Source organism: Platichthys flesus, chromosome 3 (genome assembly GCF_949316205.1).
Source record: "Platichthys flesus chromosome 3, fPlaFle2.1, whole genome shotgun sequence".
Classification (NCBI taxonomy): domain Eukaryota; kingdom Metazoa; phylum Chordata; class Actinopteri; order Pleuronectiformes; family Pleuronectidae; genus Platichthys; species Platichthys flesus.
This window is the reverse complement of record NC_084947.1, coordinates 12,086,264-12,101,256: the sequence shown is the minus strand read 5'-3', so window position 1 is coordinate 12,101,256 and position 14,993 is coordinate 12,086,264. Positions and strand designations below refer to the sequence as shown.

At 40.3% G+C, this 14,993-nt stretch overlaps 3 protein-coding genes across 4 annotated transcripts; 2 read left to right on the top strand and 1 right to left on the bottom strand.

The window, feature by feature from the left end:
* Window positions 1-206: 206 nt before the first annotated feature.
* On the top strand, window positions 207-6,358 carry rsrc2 (arginine/serine-rich coiled-coil 2). Of its 2 annotated transcripts, none has more exons than XM_062381900.1 (10): window positions 207-355; window positions 2,044-2,185; window positions 2,577-2,617; window positions 3,816-3,979; window positions 4,135-4,266; window positions 4,377-4,493; window positions 4,920-5,005; window positions 5,098-5,348; window positions 5,435-5,524; window positions 5,641-6,358. In XM_062381900.1, exons 1-10 carry the CDS (start codon window positions 350-352, stop codon window positions 5,824-5,826), a joined length of 1,215 nt encoding a protein of 404 aa, XP_062237884.1. In that variant the 5' UTR covers window positions 207-349; the 3' UTR covers window positions 5,827-6,358. The 2 variants fall into 2 exon arrangements, with proteins under 2 accessions (XP_062237884.1, XP_062237883.1); XM_062381899.1 differs by having other exon boundaries at window positions 5,095-5,348.
* Window positions 6,359-6,360: 2 nt separating this feature from the next.
* si:ch211-110p13.9 (uncharacterized protein LOC562347 homolog) lies at window positions 6,361-8,691 on the bottom strand. Its single transcript, XM_062381901.1, has 4 exons — window positions 8,437-8,691; window positions 7,719-7,848; window positions 7,491-7,624; window positions 6,361-7,412 (listed from the first exon to the last, which is right to left on the bottom strand). The coding sequence occupies exons 1-4, from the start codon at window positions 8,554-8,556 to the stop codon at window positions 6,657-6,659; spliced, it is 1,140 nt and encodes a 379-aa protein (XP_062237885.1). The 5' UTR covers window positions 8,557-8,691; the 3' UTR covers window positions 6,361-6,656.
* A 509-nt stretch (window positions 8,692-9,200) lies between these two features.
* Window positions 9,201-14,655, top strand: zcchc8 (zinc finger, CCHC domain containing 8). The gene is made up of 14 exons (XM_062381898.1): window positions 9,201-9,406; window positions 9,561-9,600; window positions 9,685-9,759; window positions 10,232-10,334; window positions 10,427-10,504; window positions 10,594-10,697; window positions 10,934-10,999; window positions 11,111-11,171; window positions 11,266-11,402; window positions 11,495-11,631; window positions 11,757-11,872; window positions 12,098-12,184; window positions 12,849-12,969; window positions 13,263-14,655. Exons 1-14 carry the CDS (start codon window positions 9,229-9,231, stop codon window positions 14,291-14,293), a joined length of 2,334 nt encoding a protein of 777 aa, XP_062237882.1. The 5' UTR covers window positions 9,201-9,228; the 3' UTR covers window positions 14,294-14,655.
* Window positions 14,656-14,993: the final 338 nt, after the last annotated feature.

Sequence of the window (14,993 nt, the reverse complement as noted above, 5' to 3'; positions counted from 1 at the left end):
TCGCACAACTCTGCACCCACAGTGGTACAAATGTAGCACCGTATTATGTGTAGGTATTATTTAACTTAACATGGATATTCAGATTTTACTGAAATAGAATAATCTGCGTTTATTTATGATTAAGTATTTCCCCTGCTTCTTGTTTGGTCCCCATCATTCTGGGCTCAACAGCTGTTTGTGGTGTCCCTGAGTCTCGTGGACTCGAGAGCCTAAACATGGCAACCCGAGGTCAAATTAGCTGAGCCGCATATCACTGTTAGCTCGTAGCTGCTGGCTGTAGATACCTCTCCGAGTCCGTGCGCACGGTCAACCGAACAGCGGCGTTACATACACGGCGTGTTTCGGAATCATGTCGGTGAGTACCATCACATGGACACAAATCATACACGTGTGCATGTGATCTTATCCGAATAGCGCTGCTGTCAGTTTATATCGACGTAAAAAAAATACATTGTCACTTAAAGATGGCGGTTAGCATCACTTAGCTTAGCAGCCAAGCCAGGGCTGAATTGTTCTGTGTTTGAAGTATGAATGGTGGACGAAGAAGCAGAAGACGTAGCTTATCTGGCTAGCACTTTTGCCAACAGTGCTTGTATGTTGTTCGACAGCATCGTTAATAGTCATGTCGGTATTTCTGTTTTAAAGTCATGATACTTAATCCACCGTAAATCGCATTTCGATTTAGCGCAGCAAAGAGGAACAAGTAGCAAACACTAAACATTGTGAAGACCCTCCATTGTATCATAACAACTCATGCACGTTAACTAAATTGTTGAAACTCTTGGTTTAAGTAAATGTTCTGTTGTTTAAAGAAAAATTCAGTGATTTCACATGATTTTTCATTAAGTGAACTGATCGTCACTAGGCCCAGCGTCAGACAACAAAAACTGTCTCCATGTAGAGTTCATAAATATATCATTGGTTGCAATTATGCCTATAAAAAACAATATTGAATGACTGATGACTTGTTTTGCATATGCGCTGATAATATGTGGGACTGAAATAATAAGAGGTATGAAAAAACCTCCAGAATACGTACATTTTCAACACTAGAATTTTCTGCAAATGTTGGTAAGAATTTGAGCATGTTAAAGCCACTGTCTGTCTGTGGCTGTCAGTGCTCGGGCCCTAATGATGACTTCATACATCACTGCAACCCATCCTTTGAAAACCCATTTAAATTTGATTGGTTTTAATTTCAGTTTGCTGATGAGTGGTCTCAATGGCCTGAGGGGTGTGTTGATATAAATGCATTGGTGTATTTGAATGAGGGGAAGACTTAGAGGTATCTTTAAACCCACAGCATCAAATTTGACTAAGGTGTTGTGCAGGGACACTCGGAAATTATTTATCAGATAATTATTTAATCTTTTCTGATCTTAAAAACTCCATTAGTAAATGTTCAAAACTACTTAACAATTGCCATGCAACTCCCTATAAACATCAACATGAGCAGGTGACACTTAAAGATGCATTTTTTAAATCAAAAAGAGTAGTACTGCATTTGTAAAGTTGATTTAAATGTCATCGAGGAGAGCGCGAACAAGGTCAAACAGTCCCCTCAAATTTAATCGGCTGCACCAAGTTTCATGCACTCATTTCCCCAAAGGGCCTGATCTTTCTTAAATCAAGATCCATGACTTAGTCCCTGGAAAAACACCACGTTGCAATGTTAAAGCAAGTGAATAATAATAATAATAAAAAAAAATATTGGAAATACAACCACCGGACGAGGTAAAACAAAACAAAAAAACTTCTTTGGCAGAGGTTATGAACAAATACATTTTGTAAATAAACTATTAAGTTCTGAAATGGAATCAGATGCAGAGTAATCAACTTATTTCAGAACTAGGAATTAATAGTAGTTCTGATTTAATTTGTTCAGTGATGTTAAAATGCATCTTTACATATTTGTTCGTCATGATTCAACAGCAGAATAAAACCTGCTGACGTCCACGCTGCCTTAGGGAGGGTATATATCACTGAGCATTTTGCATTACACTGATTTGCTGCCCATGGTTTTTCCTCATTCATTTGTTGTAGGAAAGTGATGACTCTGTCGACATGATCAGAGCAGGCTCTCCAGTTCGCCACAGAAAAAAACACAGCATGGAGTCGTCCAGATCTCCCAGAAGCTCCAAACACCGCCATTCGCGGACAAGGTCAAGATCCAGGGACCGAAAACGTTAGTATTCAGTAAAAGTATCTAGACAACACTGAAAATTTCCCCATGATGGCATTTCTTACTAGTATACGCCTTTTTGTGAAGTGTAGCATTGAAAGAAGACAAACCCTCTGATTTGGCCTAAAAAATGAGAGCACACCAATATTTGGGAGGTGACTGTTGTTGTTTTGTTACCATGCAGCATGATTCAGTATGATCACCGCAATTACTAGGACAAACTCTTATATTCTTTAGAATAAAGTGCACAGTTAGTTAGTGCACAGGATTGAAACTATTCCCAAATCTAGTCAACTCGTTGCTTCAAATACTCCACATTGAGTCTGTATTGTATATTTGACCAAATGCACTCTTCCAAATCCTGCTTGTAAAGTTTGCTTTCTGCCTTTTTTAGGTGTCAGAAAACACAGACGGAGTCGCAGCAGGAGCAAAGAGGTAAATGATAAGTCAATATCTATGATTAGAAACACATTTCATGTGAATTTGAAGGCCTTAAGTTTTAGCCTTAGTTAGTTTTAGGTCAAGGTGAGTATGTTTTTATTATGGTGGATATGTTAAAATAACCACATTTTAGAACAAAAGAAATAGTTGGAGATGGTCTTTTTTTTTACCCTCCATATGAAGACATATCTCAATGGAAGCTTTCATCCTTGGATATGTGTCATTATTTGTAACCATATTAAAGAAAGAGTAGATTTTTTTTCTTTTTAGTTTTTGTGACATCCTGTGTTTAGATCACATGATAACATTTCTACAATAAATCATACTCAGCGTGCTAATGCACGAAGAGACTGAACAGAAGACCCTGCTGACATAGCAAAATAATATGTCTACTACTGGGACAGGTAACTATCTGCCATTCAAACTCCTATTTGTTCTCACTATTTGGAATTAACTCTTGAATCTAGGGATGGGCATAACTAATCAAATGAATCTTTTAATGAAACCAGATGGTATGTCTTTTTAACCCTAGCCAATATTCAAAATTCAGTCTTGTAAAACCAATTCTTTGTTTAAAGAGAACAGTAACCGATATTTATCTCATGGGAACATGGTCTAAATTATGTTCACGTGAGATCAACAGTGAGGCGGCCTTTGAGGTTAGTAGAATAAACCTGGAAACAAAATACATTTTTTAAATGCAGATTTTTATTTTAGGAAGTTTACCAATGTGTTTCATGCTAATTTATTATTGTGTGATTCGGATGTTGTTAAGCTGTAAAAAGTAAGTTGGATGCCCATCCCTAATCCCACTTTACAGTAGGTTCAAGTTCAAAGTATTTAGGCCATATTGAATTGTTAACCTGGTTCAACTGACAAACTACAGTGAAGTCTTCCCTCAGAATCAGATCTTAAGGTTTGCATGCTCACTATTGAAACAAGCGAAGTTCCAAACATGATGGTTAGATTAATTCTCTTAAATTATATTAAAGTCAAATTTGTGTGTATCACAGAAATGTCCACAGTAGTAATCATGTTCCGAGAATTTTTTACTTTTATATGTTAAGAAAATGTGTTTGAATTCAGAAGTTGTTTTTTTTCCAGCACTTCAACATTTTTACCTTCTGCTGTAGCCGTGGTACTAACTCTTTTTGTTGCATTTTCTGAAAGAGACAACTTCTTCTTAAAACAGGCACGAAAGAGAGACTCAGAGAAGCCGTCAAAATCACAACGAAAAACTGATGAGCAGCAAGAACAAGAGAGACTGTCTTCAGACAATGGAGAGGAGCGATCCAGACGCAAGGACAGGAAGCCCTCCAAAGGCCGGAGCTTGTCCAGGTCACACTCACGAGAGAGGTTAGTGTGGTCGGTCAGTAACTCTTTTGGCCTGTTAAATTAAAGAGAAAAATTTATCGTGGACCTGGTAGCATTTAATGGATAACATAATTGTAGCACTTTAAATCCTTTCCCTAAATGATTTAATTCATATTGCTTAATCTTTTTACTTTCAGGCGGCATCACAGTAGAAGTAGGGACAAACGGCGTTCGCGGTCACGCAGCCGAGACAGGAAGAAGAAGGCCCGCTCTCGCTCAGGTTCACGGACCAAACACCGGCATCACAGTAGAAGTCGCAGTAAGAGCAGGTGGGCTCAATGTACATTAGGAGCACGTGTTTGAACTTTTGCCCCCCGTGTTTACCATTCAACATGACATGGACATAATGCTCATTGAATTATTTGGGTTGTTCCAACAGGGAGCGGAAGAAAAGGACTGAAAAAGTGCGCAGAAAGAGCAGAAGCAGGTCTGTTAACCCACCTGTCTTGCGGGGCAGAGACACAGCTATGGATGCACAAGAGGCCCTGGCCAGAAGGTAAGCTTACAGGGCATTTACAATATAAATGACTGGTTATTCTGAACTGGGTGCTGCTGATGGTGGTTCCTGTTGCAACTCACTAATTGTGGCTGCAAAGCTTCTTTCTGTAGTTTGATTATGCCTTGACCTTTTGAATAAATTTGTGGCCAAGCAGAGATTAGGCAGAATTAATGGAATGCTCCTCTCTCTCCCCTCACTTCAATTAAATTCTTAACTGTACCTTGTTGAATAGATGCATCTTATTTAAATGTGATGTTGCTGTCAGTGGCTGATGGCTATAACATGTTAAAGTATGATTATTTTTGTTTGTTTATAGACTAGGTCCACACATATCACTTTAAAATGTAATGCACCTAGCCAATAAGTATCATAATCATTTGTAAACAAACTGTGTAAAATTATTTTCATTATTTTCCTTTCCAGGCTGGAGCGAGCCAAGAAACTAATGGAGCAAAAGGAGAAGGAAATATTTGAGAAGCAGCAGCAGGAACCAAAGGACATCGCTGCAGGTGAGAAATGCATGTTGTGTTGAAAAACCCTGAAATTTTGAATTAAGGCCGCATCAGGAATTTATTGCCTCCATGTGTTCTGGTTTCAGTAGCTGCGCCAATCGCAGCAACTGCTGTTACTGCTTCAAACCCTGCCATCAATGTGGCGGCTCTCCTGGCCTCTGGGACACAGGTCACACCTCAGATTGCCATGGCGGCACAGATGGCAGCCCTACAAGCAAGAACTCTGGCAGAGACCGGTATTGCTGTGCCGAGCTACTACAATCCATCTGCTGTAAATCCAATGAAGTTTGCAGAGCAGGAGAAAAAGAGAAAGAAGCTATGGCAGGGAAAGAAGGAAGGGGTAAGACTTGATTTTGCCATCAATTCTCCACCAGTGGAATTGCACAAGTGTATACTCAAGAAACTGATGTATTTAAAAATTTTAAGGACAAGAACCAGACGACTGAACTGTGGGAGAAGCTAAACTTTGGAAACAAGGACCAAAACGTAAAGTTTCGCAAACTTATGGGTATCAAAGTAAGTATCTAAATGTCACTTTACTTAATCTCAGTGTTAGAGGGAAATCCTCAGATATAAATTTCAGCATTCCAACCAGTTGCGTCTGAGTTAAATATAAATGTCCGTCTCTACAGGGAGAGGACGAGGCTGAAGTTGCCAAACCACTCAACGAGGAAGGCTTGAAGACTCTCCAAAAACAGGAGGAGATGTTCCGGAACCTAGACGTTCAATATGAAATGGCCCGGTCTCAGACACACACCCAGAGGGGAATGGGCCTCGGCTTCACGTCCTCATTCTCACGTGGAATGGATTCCATCTAGTGCCAAACCTGGACTGTCAGTGTCGCTCATCTGGTCATGTAGGACTACCAATTCATCGCTAGCTTTAAGCTTGCATGGATGTTGCTCTGAATCTGTAATTTATTTATGGACAAACATCTCCTGTATTGAAACCTTATTATAATGTAAATAGCCAGACACTGAGTTTGTCTCAGTGATTATTCATCTGTACATCTTCTGTAAAGGAAGCATCAGTCTGACTCGCTGATGCTAGTTAGAATTAGATTTTTGTTTTGAATGATGTGTTAGATTTTTTTTTTTTAACCGAAATATATTGATATGTGACTGTTTGAACAAAAATTGATTATAATGTGGTTCAAGTGAAAACTATTTCCATCCATTTAGATAAATGCTTCTGAGGCCAGTGTCGTTAACAGAATGGTTTCATTTTTGCTGACTGGGAAAAAACAAGCTGTGGTACACATCTGTATCAAGAAAGCTGATGGAGGAAGGTCCAAGAAGAGTAATCACAATTTCAGATATTCTTGAAATAAATTAGTTTTGTGTTGAGTAAGGTTTTTCAGACCTCATTAATTTATTTATTGCCTGTGATATGTATATGGGTCATCACATTTGTTGTTAAAATGAAGTTGGTTCTTTAGCGAGGGCTTGGCCTTAAGGATAAAACATTGGATTTTGGTTTTTATTTAAAGTCAAATAATCCCACTTGGTACCGAACCAAAGTGAAATGGTATTTGCCACATAAAAGAGACTGTCTTGAAAATTTCAAATACAAAATATACATTTATTAGAGCACTGGAACTTGAGTTAAATCGTAAATGCTTCTGTTGACGCCCACATGGAATTCATCTTTATTTACATATAAGACTGGAGTACAGCACGTGAGCCACACCAGTGATCAGGTTGTGGTTGGCAAACTCCAGGATAAGGAGCAGGATTGGATATTCACTGTGCCTCTTCTCCAGAGTGGACTCCTCACTCAACCCCATCCAGTGAAGCAGCAGCGTCTGCATGGCCTCTGGGAATAGTTCTGTGGCTAGTTCCTCAGCAGGGGGCAAGTCACTTATTCGCTCAATATGCTGAACTTTAAAGCCCTCCACTTTCTGACTGATGCTACTGTTGGCTGCATGAAATTGCTGCCCCAGCCACCGTCCCATACAGCTCAGCAGGGAACTTGAGTATACAGAGCCCCAGTTTTTAGCCTTTAGCAGGGCCAACACCGTTTCGGTCACATCCTTTTCCTCTAGATTCCCATTTACGAGCCGATCAATGTTCTCCAAAAGTAGCAAGACAGTCTCCAGATGTTCTGTGTGGCTGTGAGTCTCGGAGGAGAGTTTGTCATCCAAGCTGTGCAATCTTTGCTTCACTGTGGCTACAACTTGTCTTTGCTCAGTTTGCAAGCTCTTCCTGGGAAAAGAGCAATAATCGTGATCTGCTGATCTGTCACTGACTAGTCCATCCAGTTCCCTGCCAACCTTGCAATGCTGAGGTGGTGCTGCCTCATTTCGTGACTCACACCTGCTGCTGGGTGTTGCAAAGTCGAGCAGGTTACTGAGGCTGTAACTCATTTTCAGAGGGCTGTCATTTATTTGCGATTTCCAAATGTCCTACGGAGGAAAGGACAAAGTAAATAAACAAACCATGTACACCACGCAGACACATGCATAATGTGAAGAGTACTGCACCTGGAAGTTCTCAAGCACAGCCAGCTGCTCTTGCTTACTGTACATCTCAAAGGCTACACGAAAAAGCCCTTGAATACTGTAGAACCAGAGGCAGTTACTTGCAGCAGGTACCTTCAACCCGTGAAACCTGAATGCTGCAACAAGCCAGGATGGAAGACAAAAGTGTTGTGTGTGAGGGGCAGTGTATTATGTGCACTGGTGTAGGTCACATGGATAAATGTCATTTACCTGAGGAAAAGTGTATTTTGGTGGCCAGTCCTTTCTTGGCGAACTTGGCGTGGTATCTGGGATGGTTCTCTGTGCGGACGTCAGTGCTGGAGAAGACATCAGCTCCTAAATACAGAGGAATCACTGGAGCCTGAAACACACATGTGAACTATGAGGCCACCTCCTTACGAAGTCTTCCATTAAACAAGCCTCTCTTATCAAAGGGATAGTTCACCCAAAAATGAACTACAGCGAATTTAGGAGTTCCAGGGATAAACAGCGTTGCAGCCAAATCCAATATAAATCCACAAGCCCCATGTGGGATCACAGGACATTTGGGCTAATGCACAGTGTAAATGACGCAGTTTCGAGTCGAATCTGAATGTCTGGGTATGGAGGCATTTTATGGAGGTCACAATTTACTTCAATTACACCTCAAGTGTTTTGTGGACTCAAACACTTGACCCACATCCTCCATCGACATAGTGGTGAGTTGAGTAAATCTGCCTTTTTGGTTGACACATCCCTTTAAGCTCGTGTTTGTGTAAATCACATTCTTACAGAAACAGAAAACACGTTATATATGTAATAGTCAAAATACAATTTCAAACCATCTGTTTTTGTTTTGGTTAGAGTTATGAAGATGGTGGCCCATATAGCGCCCTCTAGCGGGGCGTGATTATAAAAACATGCATTTGCTATAAGAACAATAAGAGCCTGCAGCGTGTAGTTGTCTCACCTTGTGGGGACTCTCTGTCAGCCTGAACGATGTCCCACCCACCAGGTGAATAAAGCGGATTCTCCTCGAGCCTCCGTCCCACTGCGGCAGCGTTAGGTGGATAGATGAGCTGCTGGACATTGTTGGAAGCCAACGATGCTTCACACCGACTCTCAGCTCGGCCCTGTTCCCCAGAGACACGGGGTATTTGCTCTGAACACCTTCAAAGTGCTGAAGTTAGGCGACTGCTACAAACACAGCTGCATCAACCGAAGAAACATTGGAGCGGGATTAAGGTGACCCCTCAGCGTTGTCTTACAGACCAAAGAGTAGCACACGAAGGAAGATAGACATTCAAAACTTGTGCTTCAGTAAAACTACCACCAGCACACTGCAAAACTGTGAAAGTGTAGTCACAATTTTGTTATTAAAGTGATCAAAAGTAAAGAAACAGAAAGATGTTTGCTGTGACTGATGCTGTTATAACATGTGTATTGGTACTGATACTTTAGGTCAATGCAAAATTGTAGTTGTTTGAGATGAAGCATATTTTGTCTTCTGGATAACATGTGGTGGAAATATGCGTGTCTTTAATTGTTTGTAGTTTGTGGAGATCTTTTGAAGCAGGCTATATCCGCTTGTAGGCGTCATGTAACCTGGAAGACAGGACTATGGGTAAAACATCCCAATATATTCTTTGTCAAATCACGTTCACGTCTCCTCCACACGTGACACTGTAAGGACCAATGAATGCTCAGAGTCGACTCTATGACCTATGAACTCCGGTCCCTCAGTAGCGGAGCTGGGGGAAAAATGGCGGACGTAGATTTTGGGGACAGTGAACTCTTTCAGCAGCTTGATGACTCCTCACCAACGGTACCGACACACATTCGCTTCACAGATGACGGGGATGAGCCGGAGGACACGAGCCGGCTCCAGGGCAGACTGGAGGAGAGTGAAGACTCCATCCAGAGACTCACCGAGGAGAATATCCTTCTGTCCGATCCGCGCTATGTGTGCTAGCTATGTGGATGTAGCGCTAGCGGGGCTCTGCTAGCACAGTTAGCCGTTAGCCGTTGTGTGGGACCGAAACAGATTGTTTCCTTTTCTTCTTTGTCTCTTTTCCTTAACTCACTTTGCACATACAGTTTTAAGGAGGAAGCTGAATGTCCTCTCACGGCCGAGGTAACGTGCTGACACTTTGTTAACCGCACAACAGGGTAAAGCCAATCACTCGCCGCTAATGCTAATTCCCCTATGATTCTACAGCGGCATCACGATTGAAGATGTCAACACTGACGGGCCCCTTCTTCAAATCCTGTATGCGAACAACGGTATTTCAAAGTGAGCAATGTTTCAGTGTTATTATTCTACGGTGGCCCTGAGGTGGTAATCAAGAGTACAAAACAATATCAAATCCCTTTTCATTTATTTTGCTTTGTTTCTTGTCATTTGTGTTTCTTATTTGCCATTTCTTATCATTGTTTGTGATTTGCACGTATAGGCTACCGTAAGAACTTGATTTATTTGTTTGCATAGTGAACTTAAACCATGTATTTCTTCTTTCTGAATAAAGTTTTAAACAAATCTTTAAATTACGTTATTCAAAGCGATTCAATTACGTTATTCACAGCAATTCAAGTTTTATTTTAATTTAATTTAATTATTCTTATGATCACTAATACGACTAAATGGCCTCTTATTTAACCCCCCCGAACTGTGTGTGTGTTCCTCGCAGCTTATCCATTACTGAAACAATAAATCACAGTAATCATGATAAATCTAAAACCACAACAATTTATTATCTGTCATTTAGGCTGTGTCGTCAAGAGATTGAAGATTGCGTCTGTAACGTGATACTGAAGCACCAGAGACCAGGACATGATAAGAAACAATCCCCTGTTTATGTCAAACCTCAGGTATTTACCCAGAATTTGTTTTACTGTTCTTAATATCCACAAGGTTATATATGTAGAGGAAAAGGGAAATAATTGTTCTTTCTTTTATAAAGAGTTCAGCTATTGCTATGGATGAAGATCCACCAACGTCATCCTCCAGCAATGTAAAAACAACAACGGAAGCTTTTAAAGTGAGTATGTATTGGTTTTTTCAAAAGGGTATCTCAGTGGTTTGAGTAATGCAACATATATATAAACAGATTTTTTGTTTCTGTCGTAGGTGGTAGGAAGTGTGTTATATTTCGCTTCTTTCAGCGTTGATAAACTTGGGCAGCCTCTGGTCAATGAAAGCCCCCAGATGACAGATGGATGGGACATTCCTACGTATCTTTAAGATGGTGCCGTGTCAAACAATCTCTCCCTGTATTTGTTCTCCACAGGTGATTTCAACAAGGGAGAGGAATATTGTAGTTTGGGAAAGGTGTCATCATCCTCATTATTATAATTTTTAATTTAAAGGTTATTTTAAAATGTAGTGCTGCGTAGTATAAGTTGACAATATAATTTGATATTTCATAAGTATGGGAAAATGTAATATAATTTCCTGAATTATTGCAAAGCTATCACCAGGTTTTCAACCAAGTTGTCGGAACAGATGGACAGGACATAGAAATGAAAGACAAAAGGTATGACTGGGATTAATAATAAAAGCTTAACTTAGTTTCCACCTGGTTTTTATGACTTGCTTTGTCTAGTCACGGTGTATAATTAACCATTCACTGATCTTTTCATTCTAGAAACAAGTCCATGTGTTTCAACTGTGGTTGTAGCGGTCATCAGCTGAGAGATTGTCCCAAGGTGAGAGGGATGAGTCATTAGTGCAGCATTAACCCAAGTTAAACTCAAGAGTCATAACTTTATTAACCACATTTAAATATTGTCACCCCCACAGCCTAAAGACATGGCTGCAATCAATGAGAGAAGAAAAGAGTTCAATCAAAACAGCAACCAGTCCATGCAGAGTAACCAGCGCTACCACGCTGATGAAGTGGAGGAGCGCTTTGCGAAATACAAGCCTGGTGTCATGAGGCAGGACTTTTACTTTGCACTGAACAGAAATGAGTTTAATTGAAAAGTAAATCTAGATTACTTACTGTTTTTCAATGGTTGCTCACTCACAGCGAGGAGCTGTTGGAAGCACTGGGAATTGATGGCAACACCCTTCCTCCTCTGATTTATCGCATGAGGCAGCTCGGCTACCCTCCAGGCTGGCTCAAAGAGGCAGAGATGGAAAACTCTGGCTTAGCGCTTTACGATGGTAATGGGGCGTTGTAAATCAATCTGACAACTCTGTGTCATATCATTAAACTCCTGCAAATCATTTGGGTGGTGTTAAAATTTACAGAACTATAGTCTAATCTATGACTTTTTTCTCTTTTGTAGCTTCAAATAATGGCAATACAACAGAGAATAGTAAGCCGGAAAACAACTCGTATGATGTTTCCAAACTGAAAGATTTCCCCGGCTTCAATGTCCCTGCACCAGACAAAATGAAAGACGTAAGTCCAACACCACGTTTCATTCCTCAAAGCTTTTGGGAATGTTGGATTTGAATTTATTCATACTGTTTTTATGTCTTATCTCTTTTTTGTCCACTTTTAAGCGTGCAATACAAATGCAGATTATTGTTATCATAATCATATAAAAAATATTTACAGTATATTGTAAGTTTCAATAATACTTCCTTTTAGTTATGTATTTCTTCCTCTTTTTCTGACCTCTAGGAATTCATGCATTATGGTTCAATTCCACTGCAGAGCCACCATTTGAAGCAAAACTATGCAGCATACCTGTCCAACAACTTTCCTATGGTAAGTATCTAAATCTCTCCGTGGTTGGGTGTTTCCTCCTGGCTTCCTGTATCAACAACTTCCTATTTGAAAATTTGGCAAATTTAACCAAACTTTCTGGAACTTGCATGTCAACACTTGACAAAACACCTTGGATCTTGTTAGTCAGACCTACACATATTCACCCCTGTAGTTAAAATGAAAGACTATAGAAACTCATGTTTTATATGGACTGTAGGACTATTATATGTACATAATATATAATTCAGCCATTTCTGTCCCTCTCAGACATGAATTCTGCTCGTGGTGCTTTGTTAGAAAACATTGAAATAAACCATACAAAGTCAACAATTTTGCTCTCTATATTGATATTACTCAAAATAACATACTGTATTCTTGTATCAGCTTGGAGGATTCAAATGAAATTACACTTTATATGTGTGTGATGGGTGGACTCAGTGTGCCACTCTGTTTTACATAAAGGTCTGTCTGCATTCAGTGAAGGTCCATTCACAATAATCCCACTCAGGCACCCAATCATACTAATGTGAATGCTCAGTCTTGTCTGTCATTGTAGCCTCAATCTTTCTTGCATTGGCCCATTATTAGATTAGGATTAGTGTGTGATGACTGTATTTTGGGCAGAGTCCATAAATAATAAAGTGTTGTTCTTCGTTTCTTGCAGCCTGGTGCCACCTGCAACAAGAGGCGCCATGAATCCGATTCATCTCCACTGCAGAGGAAGAGGAACCGGCCAAGTCCTGATCAGAACTCCAGCAGAAGCTCAGATATGGATATTGAATCAGGTAATGGCATATTAGTGTCTAAAATGTCCAGAAAACAAAATTAAAGAAACTAACAGTAATATCTCATATTCTTGAGCTTTATTCCAAAATCCAGTGACCTTCACTTTTTATAGTTTGATCCACAAAATACTGTATTGGTTTCCATTTAGTTGTTCCTTCACATAACTGTTGCAACAAGCAAATGTTTAAGTTATATCTTAAATACAGATATACACAGAAATAGTTCAATTCCGCTGCATCTTTGTTTGTAGATATTTTAAACTTGTACTGACTTAATAAATATCTTCTTTCAGATCCAGGAACACCTTATAACAGTCGCAGAGGTGACTTCCAATTCCAACCACCGCTGCCCCCTGGATCTCCTTGCTTCAGTTCACCTCCTCCTTTACCCATGGGCACTCCTCCAGCTACACCCACTCCCCCTCCTCTCCCGAGAGGTACGCCTCCTCCTACTCCCAACAACGGTTCTCCAGCTCTGCGAGGGCAGAATTGGGTCGTAGTTGATGATACTGTGGACGGGACAGATGATGAGTTGACACTGGAGGAACTGGAGGAACAACAGAGGCTGATTTGGGCAGCTCTAGAAAATGCTGACACTGCCACAAATAGTGACTGTGACACACCTACTATGGGAACACCTATTCCCAGTTCACCAAGCGTGTCCACGCCTGTGCATGTAGACACAGAAACTGAGGAAGCTGAAGAAGCAATGGACACAGGGAAACCTGTAGAAACTGGGCAAAGTAGTAAAAATCCAAGGGAACCAGAAAATCAAGAACCTTGCCCTCAAAGCCCTCATCCAGTCAAAGCTGAAGAAGACAGCCCGCAGAGCCCTCGTCCAGTCAAATCCCAGGACGACAGCCCTCAGAGTCCTGGTCCAGTCAAATCCCAGGACGACAGCCCTCAGAGTCCTGGTCCAGTCAAATCACAGGACGACAGCCCTCAGAGTCCTGGTCTAGTCAAATCCCTGGATGACACCCCTCATAGCCCTTGTCCAGTCAAATCTCAAGACGACCATCTTCAGAGCCCCGAACCACTCAAAGTCAAATACGAAAGCCATCAGAGTCCTGGTCCTGTAAAGTCCCAGGATAACAACCCGCAAAGCCCCGATCCAGATTTCTCTAACAGGGGTGCTGACGATGACTCTTCTCTTAAGCATTCTGAGAAGATAACAGCTGTTCCTCACCGCAGCAAGTTTGCTGCTGGCATTGTTCCATTTGAAGATACACCAGAATTCACTGAAGTTGCTGAAGCCACAGGGACATACCTTAAAATCAGGGACTTGCTTAAAGGTTCCCCTCGAAGTTTGGCAAAGAAAAACTAAAAATGCACTGTCTTGATTTGTTCACATGGATATATGACTATTTTTTAACCCAAAAGCCTATCAAGCATGTCTTTTTTAGCAGTTTATTGATTCGTACCAAGTTGATTTAAAATTCATCTGTAAACATAAATGTGGGAGGGGCAGTGGCAGGTGATGTAACAGCAGATGTATGTAGATTTTGACTTATTACTCCCTGATTTTTTTTAAAGTAGTGGTGTAACTGAAGCTGTGGAGTTTATTGTAAAATTTGTAAAATGGAAATATCATGGTCTGTATTAATTTTCATATTGTTTAAAAGGCTTTTTCTATTTTCGTCCTACTTGAATTGTTTTAAAATCTTCAAGTAAACCTGCTTGCATCAGTGTTTTTTTATTTTGCTGTATTTTGGTGTTTAGCATTGCACAGCATGCACATGAAACATGTAACTGAAAATCCGCCTTAAAACAATTTTAATTTAGTTCCCATGAGGTTAAAAAGTTTCATCTTATCTTTGTCTTTATTATAAAATTCATCACATTGCGGAAGTTACCTTCTTGACACTATCAACGCCATGAATCCCAAGAAGGGATGGACAAAAAGCATTGGCATGACATAAATAAAAGATATATGTATGTAGAATATCTTATTCATAGAATATGCTCTTCCATCTCAGGATTTTTTTGTTCTATTATATATCAAATTTTCTATATTGAAGATTTGT

Bases quoted from the DNA above. Each gene is read 5' to 3' on its own strand.
- rsrc2 (XM_062381899.1), top strand. The intron at 2,618-3,815 runs GTAAATGATAAG...TTCTTAAAACAG, and splicing joins GTCGCAGCAGGAGCAAAGAG to GCACGAAAGAGAGACTCAGA. The intron at 5,525-5,640 runs GTAAGTATCTAA...CCGTCTCTACAG, and splicing joins GCAAACTTATGGGTATCAAA to GGAGAGGACGAGGCTGAAGT.
- si:ch211-110p13.9 (XM_062381901.1), bottom strand. From the start codon at position 8,556: ATGTCCAGCAGCTCATCTATCCACCTAACGCTGCCGCAGTGGGACGGA. The intron at 7,625-7,718 runs GTAAATGACATT...GGCTTGTTGCAG, and splicing joins CAAAATACACTTTTCCTCAG to CATTCAGGTTTCACGGGTTG. The intron at 7,413-7,490 runs GTGCAGTACTCT...TTTCCTCCGTAG, and splicing joins CTGTGCTTGAGAACTTCCAG to GACATTTGGAAATCGCAAAT.
- zcchc8 (XM_062381898.1), top strand. From the start codon at position 9,229: ATGGCGGACGTAGATTTTGGGGACAGTGAACTCTTTCAGCAGCTTGAT. The intron at 9,407-9,560 runs TCCTTCTGTCCG...ACTTTGCACATA, and splicing joins GAGACTCACCGAGGAGAATA to CAGTTTTAAGGAGGAAGCTG. The intron at 11,873-12,097 runs GTAAGTCCAACA...TCTGACCTCTAG, and splicing joins CACCAGACAAAATGAAAGAC to GAATTCATGCATTATGGTTC.